The 15993-nt window shown below is 44.0% G+C and overlaps 1 protein-coding gene across 5 annotated transcripts in view; it reads right to left on the reverse strand.

The window, feature by feature from the left end:
* ENOX1 (ecto-NOX disulfide-thiol exchanger 1) overlaps nucleotides 1–15993 on the reverse strand; it is a 617728-nt gene that overhangs the window by 156615 nt on the left and 445120 nt on the right. For all 5 annotated transcript variants that reach the window (XM_066380846.1, XM_066380849.1, XM_066380848.1 and 2 more), the window contains 3 exons: nucleotides 10686–10859; nucleotides 8872–9078; nucleotides 4720–4953 (listed from right to left, as the gene is read on the reverse strand). In XM_066380846.1, the coding sequence (XP_066236943.1) occupies nucleotides 4720–4953; nucleotides 8872–9078; nucleotides 10686–10859 (615 nt within the window). The remainder of the gene's footprint in view (nucleotides 1–4719; nucleotides 4954–8871; nucleotides 9079–10685; nucleotides 10860–15993) is intronic.

The following is a 15993-nucleotide window of genomic DNA, read 5'->3' on the forward strand; positions in this document are numbered from 1 at the left end:
TGTGCAAATGAAAGTGTGGGTCCCAGGAGAACTGAATTCTTGAGGACACATCAGGAAATCCCCAGGGCACTGTGTGCAAAGCTTTGTCAAAACTTCACCCGAAGGGAAAAGCTCTCCGTTTTATCACATAAAGATTCTGTTAAGCTTTCCAAAGGGAAAAATACACAAAAACTTTTAAATGCTCTTGCTAGGAAAGATCCTCAGTGAATTAGGATATAATCTCTCCTCACTGTCTGATCAATGTCTTCCTTCCACCTTCCAAACACAGGGTCCCTCCAGGGGTGGATGGTCTCTGTTAGACACACAGAAATTCATTATCTCATCTGCCTAGTGCTACTGTTTCCAATGAAGTGTAATTATGGTGTTATTGAGCGCCTTCTCACTTTCTCAAACCGTGCTATAAACTTTGGTCTGTGAGCACTTCCCAGTCAATCTTCATTAAGCTGAACTGTCTCAGAACAATGTCTATTTAATCAGCAGGGTGCCCACTAATTTTCTTTTTCAGAATTTGTATTAATGTAACAGACATTGGTGCTTCGTGCTTTAGATACTACATGATTACAACTCAATGTTTCTTCTGACTTCAGAAAGCCACCGAATTCAGGGTCACCAGGTCCCAGAAGATTCCCTTCTCTCGCCCCTCCACTGGCCAGGTAGGGTGCCCACATCCCCTGGGACAGCACTTGCACATTCCACTTGTAACATGGAATAGGGAAGTACAGAGTTTTCTGTAAATTGCCTCTATCATTCAAGGAATGCAAACTATGTGAGACAGCAGCTTGTATTCTCTTGTCATTTCCTGCTGTGCTCAGCACTGGGCCAGGCATATGGTAAAGAGCTCAACACATACCCAGGGAGTGACTGGAATGATGGGTGAGTGCACAGTACTTTCCTAACTTCTGGTCATGGCTCTTGCTTGGTAGCATTGTTGGCCAGAAATGTGATGTGCTTATAGATCCAAATAGCACAGAAACAGAGACAGAAATTAGTTTACTGAGCATCTACTATGTGCATAGCGTTAGCACTGAGCAGGACATGGAAGGCCTTGCGGTTGTAATGAAGGCATGGCCTTCTACAGATTTTGTTGGATCAAGCGGATTTCCAAAAAGAAAACTGTAAGAATAAACAAGCACAATGTAAAAATGGGGGAAATGTTTGTAATAAACATAAGACAGCAAGACTTCTCCAGGGAGAAAAAAAAATCCAATTAGGTATTTCCAGATTGCATTTCTATGTTCTGACCTCAGATTCTTTACCTTAGGCCTTGACAGCATTTTATATCCCTTATCAACAAAATCATCTTCAGGAAAATAGTTTCTGCTGCTCCTTCTTGTCTGGCTTTGTAGCATTTTAAGAAGCAGGAGTGGATTTCCTCTTTGAGACAGCCCATTTCCTAAGCAATTAAATGCTGTTTATATTCCAAACTCTGTGCTCGAGTTGAAATTGTCAAGCTTGATATTACCTGACGGTTGCCTAAGATGTATCCCCAGCTAGTTCATTCTACTGTAACTGCCATCTATTAAAATTTCCAATCTGTTCTCTCCTCAAGGGATGGCATAGTACTTGGCAAAGGTGCAGCTTCTAAATTCTGCATATTATACGCTCTCTATATAAATAAATATATATTATATATTTTTTTGAAATGGTAAGGCTGCAAATTACTTTACCAAAGTGTTATCCCAATCTGCTATTCTCTAACAGGAAAAGCTTTGCTCCTCTTAGGTGATACTTCTGTGCTGGCTCCTTAAAAATAATATCATGTAGATGCCAAACTTTCATGAAATTCCTCCACGTGGTCACAGCATCAAGATGCTAGTTTTGGTCACTTCTCAGAGTGGACATGGCAGAATGCAATACAGTCTCTGCAGTTCATCAGCTGGTAACTACAGAATGCACTGGATATGAAGAGAAAAAAAAAGATTTGTTCCCAAAGCAACATTCCTGGTTGAGGATGCTGCACTTTTTCTTTCTGGCCATGTATTATGGTTACAAGTCTGAATAGAAAAGTGAGAAGTTGTATTTACATTTTAGAGGCTTTTTATTAGAGGCACAGTCAGGGCCTCGGTGTGACAACAGGGCATCTCAGTGGCAGCTGCAGCTTATTAGGGGTTCCCAAGTACTTAACAGGGGAGGAGAGCTAGAAGCAGTGGTGGGATTCAGTGGGTTTGCACCGTTCGGCAAGACTGATACCTAATTATTTTGTTGAGTTTGGCGAACTGGTTGTTAAAATGGCACCTATAATCAGGGTTCTCTCTAAGGTGGGCGCTTGTGCAGCCGCTCAATGTGGAAATCACAAATATATATTCCTTACTCTTTTTTAGCATTCATCTGTGCAACAGCGTGTTCTAAGCACCGGTAATGTTCATTCCGTCCACAGATGAAAAAATTTGACAGACCTATGCTTGTAATATTTATTTATTTATTTCATAAAATTCATTATACCTTTGAATCCAATCAAACCAATCTTACCCACAGGGGTTTAATTACCTATGCTTTAACATGTACATGAGCTAACACATTAGGGTCCTAAAACGATTTTACAAGGCAATATGGAAATATCTTCAATAAGTTTTATTGTTTTTTGTCAGGTATTATTTAATATTTTTCATTAATATTTAAAAACTTTCTTATAACATAATTTAGTTTTGTGTACCTCTTTTATTATTCTTATTTAAGTATTAAATGCATGAAATAATAAACTACCTTTTTGTGGCAGAGACAAGGAGAGTCAGAGAGAGGGATAGATAGGGACAGATATGGACAGACAGACAGGAAGGGAGAGAGATGAGAAATATCAATTCTTTGTTGCAGTTCCTTAGTTGTTCATTGATTGATTTCTCATATGTGCCTTGACTGGGGGGCTACAGCAGATCAAGTAACCCCTTGCTCATGCCAGCAACCTTGGGCTCAAGCTGGTGAGCCTTGCTCAAACCAGATGAGCCTGCCCTCAAGCTGGTGACCTCGGGGTCTCGAACCTGGGTCCTCAACATCCCAGTCCGATGCTCTATCCACTGCGCCACCACCTGGTCAGTAAACTACCTTTCGGCATATCTTTTTTATACTTAAAATGGTCATTAGGGCAGAGAACCAGTTGTTAAATTATTTGAATCCTACCACTAGCTAGAAGCTGAAGTCTTCACCTGACCTGTGGTCGTGCAATGGACAAAGCTAGAAAGCTGAGGTCTCCAGTTTAAAACCTTGCGCTTGCCTGGTCAAGGCACATATGACACACAACTATTGTGAGTTGATACTTTTCACACCTCCTCCTACCCTCCCCTTTCTCTCCTCTCTCTAAAAATATCAATAAATAAATTTTTAAAAATCTAAAAGAAGTCTTTTTGTTTAAATATTCTGTTTTCAAGCACAGAATGTTAACTTCCTTTGTTTCTAAAATGGGATTTGGTCAGCTTTTTACACATTTCCTTTAGTGAAAACATCCAATCCACTTCACACACTTCCAAGTTATGTACTAGCTGTGCCCTAAAATACTCAAAGAACCAATCATAAGAAACCTTCCACGGCTTTTTCGCTGCTTACGGAATAAACCCTAATCCTGCAGCAGCCTCAGGGCTCTGCTGTGGGCCACAGACAGCTTTTCCCGTGCCCCTTGCTCTGTGAACGCCAGATGGCCCCCACATTTGCCATAGCGGGAGCCTGCCTTTTGTCTCCTGTGTCAAAGTCCACTCTGCTTTCCTGTATCTTTACTCCTAGGGCTCCAGCATCTAACTAGAATGCCCATTCTTTTCTGTGGGGGAAAAAAAAATCTTATTTAACCTGCAAAGATCATATTCTTCCTCCTCTGTGAAGACTTCCTTGATACCTTCCATCAACATTATTTGCACTCATTCCTGAGTTCTCAAAGCCTGTTGCTCATACCTTGGACAATCGTGTCACTGGCTCTGTATTACCATTAATTGTTTACTTGTAAACATTTCTGTATGGCCAGCGACTGTGACTTCTGTACTCATTAAAACCTAACATGCCCAATGACCAGAGGACAGCCTGTAAAATGCTCAGATGTGGCTCCTGTCACTCAGCTTTGATTAGTAATGGCAAAAAAAATTCACATACACATACAACCCTAATTTCAAAACCTGCCCCCCCCCCCATCATCTGTAGTTCACTTTATGTCTCAGAGCATCAAACTGAGAGGAGCACAGAAAACATGTGAAGAAATGAAATATACACACTTCTAGTCCTAATTTTCCTGTAGGTGCCAAAAGTGTCCCTTTAACTCCATCTCTGAAGACAGGGACTCTATTCTATGTTTTTTCTATCCTCCAAGGACCCCAGTGCAGAGCGATATGCATTAAGGAAGGCTTGGTTAAGAGCTGGGAGCAGGTGCAAGCTCTACGGAGCAGGGGGAACACCAGGGCTCGGCCTGCCCCCAGGAGTAGACGCTAGCCCAGCTCAAGCAGCACAAGTCAGAGGGCTGGAGCCCCTCTTTCCAGGAGCTTGGTCGTGATGGTGCACACACATTCAGAGAACAGTGGCAGAGCGCCGGGGACAGGGCAAGAGGCTGTCCCACAGAGCAGGACCAACCACAGCCACCCTGCTTCCTTCAAGGCGACCCTCCCTCCCGACATGAACTCAGCCCCCGATGGAACAGGAGAGACACACAGGACTTCGGTGTTCAGAGACCCCAGCCTCCCTCTCTCAGTGGGCGATGGCTAGCGAACACTTAGGAAGCAGAGCCCACGTGCACTCGCAGCCTCCTACCTTTCAGCTTCTCGGCCAGCAGAGCGGCTTCGTGCTCCGAGTAGTGCATGATGGCGGGCGGCGAGGGCGGCCGCAGCCGGTCCTCCTCCAGCTTGCGCCGGTGCCGCTCCTCGCGGGCGCGCATCCGCTGCTTGCATTCCCACTCGTAGAAGTCATCCCTGGCCTGCGCGAAGTCCACGTGAAGGCGGCCCGAATCTTTTTTGTCCGTGCTGGACCCTAATCGCATCCGGTAACCTGCAACCAATGGAAAGTCTGGTCAGGTAGTGACCTCCTGGAGGCACAGCCAGGTCCAGGCCCTTGAGCAGGGCGCACGAAGTGAACTCTGTCATTTCTACCCCTACAAACGACACCCTCCTACCGGAAGTGGGGAGGAGGCACTCATCCTTCTCCCCGTAACCCGGAAGCACTACCAAGTCCAGCCCATCACAGACTTGTGGATGAATAAATAAACTGCTGGAAGTGTCTGAAGGTCGCCTACCTGTTTACAAGCCCATGTAATCAAGAGGATGATCTCAAGAACCGGCACTTATCCTAATTCCTTCTTCCCTCTTGCTTCCAGGAAGCTCAAAAACAAATCTGACACATTCCTTTTTGTTTTTCTCCCCTATACCTTTATAATGACCTTGATTTTATATTCTCAATTTACTGTAATTCTATTGCAGAGGTGCTCTTAAATTCTTTGTAGAAAGAGATGGCACAGGAGTCAGTAAAGAGTATCTATGATATTTAAAGAGATCTAGAAAGTAAATTCCACAACACCTCACTTTTAGGCCATCACTTCATTCTCCTAGAAAATGCAGCCGCACAGTTAGTTCTCTTTCAGCAGCGGCCAGAGCCACAATTACCAAGGCAATTCTGCAGTGCTCTTCCATTTCCACGTATCCTCTGGGGTGTGGAAATGAAGGAGGAGGACATTTTACCTTCAATCAGTGGGCCTTGTCACAGCCTTCCTCTCTGCCCTGTGCACTCAGTGCTGCACAAACTGTCCACACAATCTCTGAAGGCCACACGAGCCAACACGAGAACCCACAGCTAGACCAAAAAAAACAAAGGCCTGCAAATCTTTGGGGGATTTACTATGAGATCCCAACTTACAAAGATTATAAGCAGAAACTGGATCTGAGAAATCAACGGAAACAGAACTGAAACCAGAGAGGAGAGCCGGTCTAACTTCAAATGCAGACTTGTCTTTGAGGTTGCTCTTCAGCCTGGGATACTCAGAATTTAAAAACATAAATACAGGTCCCAGCGAGATCCCGGCTGGCTGTCAGGGGCTGCCCAAGGGAGAGCAAAATAAGCCCTTTGCTGTGTAAGGATTTTACAAATACGATGGTACTGTGAAACGCTAGGCCACCCTGCACTGATGTTCAAGATCTTGTGGGAGATTTCAATGGATTACTGCAGCATTGGGGTGGAAACTCAGCCGGAAATCCCTGTAGAGGCTGACTTCTCCCCAGGAGGCCCTTGACACCTTTGAAAAGTTACAAATTTGAAACAGATCTCACATCTGATTCCCATTATGCCCTACTTAGGCCTAGGTTTCAACAGTGTTCGATTCCCGGCCAGGGCACACAGGAGAAGCGCCCATTTGCTTCTCCACCCCTCCGCCCTCCTCCTTCCTCTCTGTCTCTCTCTTCCCCTCCCGCAGCCAAGGCTCCATTGGAGCAAAGATGGCCCGGGCACTGGGGATGGCTCTGTGGCCTCTGCCTCAGGCGCTAGAGTGGCTCTGGTCGCAACATGGCGACGCCCAGGATGGGCAGAGCATCGCCCCCTGGTGGGCAGAGCGTCGCCCCATGGTGGGCGTGCCAGGTGGATCCTGGTCGGGCGCATGCAGGAGTCTGTCTGACTGTCTCTCCCTGTTTCCAGCTTCAGAAAAATTAAAAAAAAAAAAAAAAAAAAAAAAAAAAGAATGAAAAGGCATAATGCCTATCAAAAACACAAACACCCGCCCACAGATGAGCCGAGTTCATTCTAAAGCAGAGTGTATCTTGGTTGAGGGGCATGGGAATTTAATAAATCTACGGACCACAGTGATATATATGTAACAGCTGAGCAGGCAGGGCGCCCAAGGCTGGCCAGTGTCCCAACTAACCAAGCAACTTTCTGTTGTTCATGTCCAGAGCACCACTTTTCAGACATTTCTAGTTCCAAAAAGCACCCCCTCTTTTCACCAAAACATCATCATTAAGGCCTTACAAGAGATTCTGATGAGGCTGTTTCTAAAATTAGCTTGGCCTTCAGATGTGAACCCGGTCCTAAAATTAGAAGAGCCTCCCATCTGGGCTCCAGCTTGCAGGAGCACACAGGCAGGAGAGCAGCCTTCTCTCCTTCCTGTCCCTCCAAATACTCAGCCTTTCAGCTTTTCCTGGGTTGATGCTGCAGCCTGCACAGGGCAGCAGAGGCACAGCTGGGAGCTGCCCATGCATGGAGGCGGAGGAAAAGCCTTTGTAGTGGGTGGGTTCCTCTTGTCTCAAAAGAACAGATGGAGGGGAAATGCAAGACCCTGCTGAGAAGCAGGACCAGGGTCCGAGCTGGCAAAATCATAACATCCAGGCATAATAAATATTATGCCTGCCTTTGGGCCTGTTCAGCTTGGGCAGTGTCTCACAGGGCTTCTGGTTGGGTCTAAACACTGTGCTATGTTGGCATCAAAGCACTTTCAATCTACTCTAACCCTTTCATTTAATCGAGTGGGATAAAGTAATAGTTTTATGAGTAAAGCTGGCATAAGAACTCATGTTCCCAGGGCAGGGTTCCTGAAAAACAAGTCGGTTCTTTACCACCATTGGCCTGTTTATGTTAAAAAACAATCATTTCGTACTGAATGGTTTCTATGCTGCAGGTGCCCCACAAAGCACTTAATATCCATTACCTTGATTTGTTTCTCATAGTAGTCCTATGAGGTAGCACTGTCACTATCTCAGTTTTGCAGATGAGGGAAAGGAGTCTCAGAGGGAGGCTATCGTGCCCAAGGTATGTGAAGCGCAGTGCCAGGCATGTGACAGTGTCCCTGACTGTCCCATGGATCACTCCAAGGCTACAGCTCGAGAGTACGTGAGACGTACAACAGAGCTGTTTGTGTGTTGTAAAACATTTTTGTTCCATGTTTTGTCTTCCATCTCCATTTTGGAAAGCTGTCAGATTTTTTTTTCTACTTGGTAAGTTTTTACCAGAATAAGAGTTTAAAGTTCTCCATCTCACTAGCTTGTTCGGGAAAGCTTCTACGATACTGGTATAACCCCAAGGCTTCTGGGCTTAGCAAGAGAAGGGCATGGCAATAGGCACCGAAGGCAGAAGTCAAGGAAAGCTGGCAGTAATGTTCAGATCTGCTTGCATTTTGTTTCCTACTCTTTTCTCACCTTCCCCCATTGGCTTGGCCTCAGGAATAGGGGAGGTGGTGCCCAGAGTGACAGACTGCAAGTGCAGATGGGAAGTGTGAGGAAATGGCAATAAATTGAACCTAAAAATACATCCTTCTAAAGTCACCCATCAATTCCAGCCCCATAACGTTTAGACTTGGCAGAGGTCTTGTAGACAGACTCTACACGCTTGCTCAACTCCCACAGAGTTGAAGGCAGCATTAGGTTTGATTTCAACATCTGTAAAAATCTCCCATATAAATTGGCACCAAAAAAGAAGGGATCATGGGGATGGACTTAACCGAGAAAATAGTCCTAGCAATGGGGCAATGATCCCAGGTCTTCTCCTAACCCCCACGGACTACTTTCTGCAAAGAACTGAAGCTTGATTCAGTCCCCTGGTGTCTAGAAAGTGAATCACTTCTGGAAAACTGAAATTAACCTGCGAGAGTACTTTATTCCCCCAGAGAATTACATCCCATAATAATAAAAATGGTCATCAGGATTCATAATATTGCTCTTCAATTAATAAGCACTTGCGTTCATCAGTTAGAAACTTGATGGAATTCCTAAAGACTGGATGTGGAATGTGGGAAACCATTCCTGCAGCGAGGGACATTTCACAGACTGAATGTGGAGCCTCCAGCAGCCCAGGGAACAGGCAGGAGCCTTCCTTTTCTAGCCCCAAACCATGAGGATTTTATGGTGCATTAAGGAAAGAGGGAATAAACTCGTATTAACATCATAAAACAGAACTGAATGCCTAGAAAACCCCTTATGTAAGGCAAAGTACCAGAAAGGTAAATGGCTTTATCAACCATGAATTCCTCTGCAAAGCGAATGTGACAAAAATTCTTCTTGCTTTTCCGAATCGCTGTGATATCACCACACTGCTCAAAGACCTCTTGAATGATTTCCTCAGTAGCATTTTCTGGTAATCCTCCAACAAACACCGTCTTACACCCAGGAGGTCGTTCTCTTGTGGAAGGCGGTGGAAGATCTAATAAGTAAGCACAACAAAAACAGAGTTTTGCCTTTAATTTCGCTGCGCTTGTATTTTTCACTCACCTGGCTGAAGTGAAATTTACAAAGTAACTGTCTCTAGCCCAAGTAATGAATTTCTACATCAACTTATACCCAGTTGTGGTCTGTGTTGTTTTTCTTCTCGTTTTCTTCTTTTTTATTTTTAATTTTTAAATCAAGTGAGAGGCAGGGAGGCAGACAGACAGTCTCCTGCATGCACCCGAACCAGGATCCACCAGCAACCCCTGTCTAGGGCTAATGTTCTGCCCTTCTGGGGTCACTGCTCCATTGCTCCACAGAGCTATTTAAGCACCTGAGGTGAGGACATGGAGCCATCCTCAGTGCCTGGGGCCAACTTGCTCATTCAAGCCATGGCTGTGGGAGGAGGCAGGGGGGAGGGGTGGAGAAGCAGATGGTCGCTTTTCCTGTGTACCCTGACCTGGAATCAAACCGGGACTTCCACACTCTGGGCCAACACTCTACCACTGAGCTAATCAGCCAGGATGTGTCTTGTTTTTAGCTCCTCTCCTCTCCTCCTCCTAACCTTTCCTTACTTTCTGTGTTCATTTCTACACAGAGTAGCTAGGCCTGTCTGTGAATAAAGATAAAGCAAATGTTAGCATAATTTCATTTCTCTTTCATAATACAGAAGCCTAGAAAATGAGGGAAAAAACCTTCACAAGGTACAAAGCATGATGAAATGACAACATGATGAAAACCCTCTGTTCGTTATCTGCTTTGTCTTGTTGCAAGAGAATATAGCAACAAGGCAGAACGCAAGGAATCGAACCAGAAAGCATTCACGCTCCTTACTTGGCTGGGAAACTCCGGGCCTGAAAATTTTTTTTTATTATTATTCACATTGAAATGAGCAAACTATTAAATTTGGGAAAGGCTGTATAAAAAGATAAAATGTACACTGTCACAACATTTTACCTAGTTTATATGTAGATTACTAAAGCAATCTCTTAAAAAGTCCACTTAAAAAGGCAACACTGATTAATATGAATAAAAAAAAATCCTAGCTATTTAAGCCTATAAACTTAGTTTCTGAAGCTAAAAAAAAAAAAAAAAAAAAAAAAAAAAAAAAAATTCTGGCCCATTTATTTCATCAAATGTATGTTTCCTTCAAGCAAATGCAATTTGGCTGAGGAAGTCTGAGATGCAGGCTCCCCTCCCAAATTGCTAACTGCCAAATTAATTCAATTTTCCATCTAGCAAAAAACATTTCAGAGTTTTTCTCCCACATTTGTGAAGATGGATGGAAGTGCTCACATATTTCACACTCTGTTCTGCAGCAAAAGCAAGACTTCATTGCAAGTGAAAAGATTCTTCATGCTGAATATATATCCCCAAACCCCTCGTGCTGTCTTCACGGTGTTGGTTCAGCTACTGGACAGACACATGGCCACATCCCAACAGATTTTTTCTCATCTAGAGACAAAGCATGTCTGTGGAATGGACACCGTTTCTGTGTAGCTATGTGGGAAAACCCTGAGTCACATCTGAAAACAAATGCAGTGCTGTATTAAAAAAAAAGAAATTTAAATTGATAAGCAAACATTTCTTACAGGCATCACTTACTTGGATTTTGAGGGAAAAGGGTACAACTTTTGCAGTGGATTATTTCTTTGATGACAGCCACCTCTGTTGGAGGCGGAGGTGGTACCAGCCCCAGGCCTGGTATCATTGGGTTAATGGGAGTGATCCCAGTCATCATGTTGAGGCCCGGATCAAAGCCTGGTACACAGATAGAGTCTGAAAAGTACACAAGATAACATTTTGGTTGGTGGATCGGAAATCGACTTCTGTATTTTCCTGAAAAGATTATTTGACTTTAAGCTTTCTTATTTTTTAGAAATTTCTCCTAGCACTGTAAAAAGCTATTCCAGAAAGGTAAAGAGAAAATAAAAGACGAACTTAAAAATACATGAAAAGGAAATTATGTCATTTAAAACACTAACATGGCAGAATGGAACACAGCATATTAAAGTGTAGAACCGTGCACCATGAAGCTTTGCTATTATTGTGAAGGCAATCTTCTGTTTCTTAACATCGGTGCATTTCTTACACTGCTTTATGACCCAGAATATGGGAAAAAATATCATTCAACACTGAAGTGCCCTGTGAATCTAATTGTCAACCTGCTTTTATCAAAAGAGCTTTCTTGGCTCTGACCAGTTAGCTCAGTGGACAGAATATTGGTCTGGCATGCGGAAGTCCTGGGTTCAATCCCCAGTTAGGGCACACATGAGAAGTCACCATCTGTTTTTTTATCCCCTCTCTCCCCTTTTCTTCCTCTTCCCCTCTCGCAGCCAGTGGCTCAATTGGTTTGAACATTGGCTCAAGGCGCTAAGGATGGCTCGTTTGTCGGAGAGTCAGTTTCAACCGCTAAAAATAGCTTGGTTAATTTGAGCATCAGCCCCAGGTGGATGCATCCTAGTTGGGGCACATGTCTTGTTTTTAGCTCCTCTGTCTCTCTAACACCCTCCTCTCACTTAAGGAAAACAAAACAAAAAGAGAGAGCCTTCTTACCCAACTGAGCTAGATTTAGAAAAGTTCAATTTATATGTGTGCGCTTTATGATGCATTCAGTTCAACCTAACCTATTTTCCCCAAGAAATAAACAACAACAACAAAGAGTTATAATTACTGCTGCTGGGTTACATACATGCAGGCATAAAATCAATTATATACATTTCTAAATTCTATTGGACAATCACATTCTTCCTATAATTCAATCAGCAAGTAATTGACCACTCTTCTGAAATCTTTATTCCCTCTATAAAAAACAACAAATTAATATCCTTTATAAAAATTGAAGGAGGCAAAAATAATGAGTTTTCCAATATAAACACTGAATTGTTCTTTCACTGTGATAATGAAGCAAGTCATTTCAAAGGTGATATAAAGGGACTTTTTTTTTTTTTAAATAAATAAGACTTTTCTAAGAGCAGGGACTGTTCAAATGTACTGAGTTTCTAGAATAGCTGCAAGGGGCTCCCTCTCCTGAGAGTATTTCTGTTTGCAGAAAACAGATGCTCTCCCTGGTGATGTGATAATGTTCCTAGGTAGACAAACAGTAGCACAGACTCCACTAGGGATAGTAGTCATGGCGACGCTCCACCACAGTTCTCACAGATGCAACTCTCTTCTCTTGCTTTCCTGCCTTTTTCTCCCTCCTTCTCCTAGATCCTTCCTCGTCTTCCTTCCTGGCTCTCCCCACGGTGCTTCTCACGTACCGCACATGCCTCAGCTCCTGCATGGCCTCGCTCTTTGCTATGTGCTATAATGTCACTTAAGCCCAGAGGCAGGTGGGATGACAACTGCACTTGGGCTTACTAAGCCATTCCAGAGCATGCAGAAGGACCGCCACGCGCTTTCCTTTCTGGGAAAAGGTTTATCAAAACTTCCCTCTAGCCACCCTGGACATTTCCCCTCCTCCTCTGGGTTGAATGAAATAAGCAGGGTGAGCCTGATCTATGACCCAAGAGACCTGCTGTCCCATTTTATTAAATCCACTTAATTTGATAGTATACCACTGAGACTTCAGCAAAATGAGGTTTCTTTTACAATTTTTATTTATTTATTTATTTATTTATATATTTTTTTTCATTTTTCGTTTTTCCGAAGATGGAAATGGGGAGGCAGTAAGACAGACTCCCGCATGCACCCAACCGGGATCCACCTGGCACGCCCACCAGGGGGCGGTGCTCTGCCCCTCTGGGGCGTCGCTCTGTTGCATCCAGAGCCACTCTAGCGCCTGAGGCAGAGGCCACAGAGCCATCCCCAGTGCCCGGGCCATCCTTGCTCCAATGGAGCCCTGGCTGCAGGAGGGGAAGAGAGAGACAGAGAGGAAGGAGAGGGGGAGGGGCAGAGAAGCAAATGGGCGCCTCTCCTGTGTGCCCTGGCCGGGAATTGAACCCGGGACTCCTGCACGCCAGGCCGATGCTCTACCGCTGAGCCAACCTGCCAGGGCCTACAATTTTTATTTTTGGTTTTGTTGTTTTTTTTAATCCTAAATATGAATGTGAAATAAACATGTCTTTGAAAGAAGCCACGTTGACATTCTAGCACTTCTTCTATTACTATGGTTCTCAGTTTCCTCATCTGTAACTGGGATTGCTGCTTGGACAATCTCCTGGAGCACTAGCACCCCAGGACTCGAGGACTCCAGGAATCCGTGCTGGTATTGCTCAAAACCAAGCGCTATACAAAAGACACAAACATTTGGAAGTAACAGAGACAAGACTCACACTTGGGTTTTAAATTTCACAGATCTTATTCCACTTTACCGGTAGAGAAATTGAGGCTTAAAGCAGTTAAGTAACATTTCCAGAATCACAAAGCAAACAAATGGCAGAGTTAGAACTGGAGCTCGGGTCTTTGATCCATTTTTAAACACGTCTCTTTTTAACTACTTCACAGTTTCCATACCTAAGATGACTCAACTTGACCATTCATCTAATACATGCTATTAGTTGACCATTCATCTAATACATGCTATTAGTTGAAATTTACTCTGTTCTTTGAGAAAATCAAGATGTAGCCTGACCAGGCAGTGGTGGCAGTGGGTACAGTGTCAGCCTGGAACTCCAAGGACCCAGGTTCGAAACCCCAAGGTCACTGGTTTGAGTGTGGGCTTATCTGGTTTGAGCACAGGCTAACCAGCTTGAACCCAGGGTCACCAGCTTGAGTATGGGGTCATGAGCTTGAGCATGGAATCATAGACATAAACCCATGGTCACTGCCTTGAACCAAAAGGTTGCTGGCTTGAAGCCCAAGGTCGCTGGCTTGAGCAAGTGTTCACTTGCTCTGCTGCAGTCACCTGCCCCCATCAAGGCACATATGAGAAAGCTATCAATGAACAATTAAGATGCCACAACTCTAAGCTGATGCTTCTCATCTCTCTGTCTTCCTATCTGCCTGTCCCTCCATTTTCTCTATCTCTCTCTCTAAAAAACAACAAAAACCCCCAGAAAATCAAGATGTAGCCTTCTGATCCAGATGCCAACTCTGAAAGAAAAGTTACAGAATACAATGGTTTTCAATGTCATCATTATTGAAATAACACACCAGCTTGCAAGGTGAATATACAGAAACAGAAATGGGAATATTGGCATGTTTATGCCTTTATTTAATCTCATCTGAACATAAACTCTGCTGGTTTCTTTCCTGGCCTGGCCCTCACCATTGTTTGCCAACACAGGGTGATTTAAGGCTGATACCACTCAGGGCTGCACACCCTGAAATGAGAGGCCTGTGGATTATAATAACCAGATGTTTCCCACAGATGAGATGAGAAGCCCAGGTTTTGCATTCTTTTTTAGTTGTAACAGACTTCTGTTTTGTTGTTGAAGGCCAATTAAATAAAGACATCTTCAGAAAGGGGGACGAAAGACACCGCTCTTGAGCAAAATATTTTAATATACAGCAAGAGTTACTTTGCTTTGTCTGATACACCCGCATGAAGAGACCGTGAGGTTTAATAAAATCTGCATGGTGAGCGCAGTAGCTTCAAAGAGCTTAGAAAGGAATTAACACTGAAATTATGGTGAACCTCAAAGGGTCTGAAATTCAGTGTTTGAGGAAGGAAGTAGGGAAGGATTAAACTTTTTCTTTTTTTTTAAAGAACCCATTAGTTTTTAACAATATATGAACAGATGGAAATTGTTTTCTCAAATAGCACAGGAACCTACCATAGACTAACTCATTAAAGCAAATGCTCAATTTTTGAAAGCCTGAGAAATACACACCCAAAGGAGGACAGAGGTGAGGAGAGAGGTATGCTCTCAGGGTCAGGTCGTTCTTTTGCTTAGAAAAGGTGTCCCCATGAACTTCAGAGATAATGAGTTCTAATTCTACTTAGGGGAAGGAGAAAGAAGGCTTAAGTTGCAGCAAGAAAGAATCCAATTAAACATATAGTTGAACTTTCTTTTAGAAAGTGAGCTTGAACAAGAGGAAGGGTTATTTACTTCCAGGACTGTGGCCCCCAGGGCCCCTCCCTGCATTGCTGGCCGCAAGCGCAGAGGCAGCAAGGCCAAAGAGTAGAAAATATTTCTTTTTAATTGTCTTTTCCCAACCGGACAAGATGAAGACAAAAACATATATCTCTTTGCTAATTCATACATACATAGTCCAGGGTTTTATCAATTACATGAGTATTTTTCAGAGGGCTGTTGGGGTTTTTAATTCAGGTCTTTAGAGACATGGCAGTTTCATTCATTCATTCATCATTTATTTATTGGGTACATATTATTGTCAGCATCTGGAGTCACAGAGGTAACTGTAATATGTCCCCACTTGAAGAAACTACAGGGTTTGAGGAGAACGAAAAGTATGGGCATCAAACTCAACAGAAGAGTTAGGCTCAAAGGACTAAGAGAGCCATCCAAGAAGGGACCTGCCAAGGAGGCCTGACAGGTCAGGGGAATTCCAAATATTCGCCACGGCTATTACTGTGTAGTGAGCACTTGGCAGGTAGGCTGCAATGTACTGAGGGGCTGCAGGGTCAGACCAGGTCAGAAGCTCTCCTGCCGTTTAAGCTAGTAGGCTTGGGTTTTATGCTCTCTGGGATGGCAGCCACCGATGGTCAAGTGCACACTCAGCCGGGCCAGAGGCCATGCTGGCCGGACTGCCTTCCCTCCCCCTTCTCTCTCCACCTGCTCACCCCACTAGTGGCTTGCCCCTTTGCTGCCTTGGTAAAGAGTCTCATATTTGAGGGGAGAACTAGATCCCATTTGAAAGAAAAATTATAGAGACCTGTCTCCAGAAAGGGCTGGGCATAATTAGTCAGGTGTAAGCACGGATGCTGGGCTAGGCTGGGCTGCAGCGGAGGAGACAGAGGTAAGCTATCAGTGCAAAGAACAAGTCTGGCTTAGAAAGCAGGGCA

The sequence above is a fragment of the Saccopteryx leptura genome, chromosome 4 (genome assembly GCF_036850995.1).
Source record: "Saccopteryx leptura isolate mSacLep1 chromosome 4, mSacLep1_pri_phased_curated, whole genome shotgun sequence".
Classification (NCBI taxonomy): domain Eukaryota; kingdom Metazoa; phylum Chordata; class Mammalia; order Chiroptera; family Emballonuridae; genus Saccopteryx; species Saccopteryx leptura.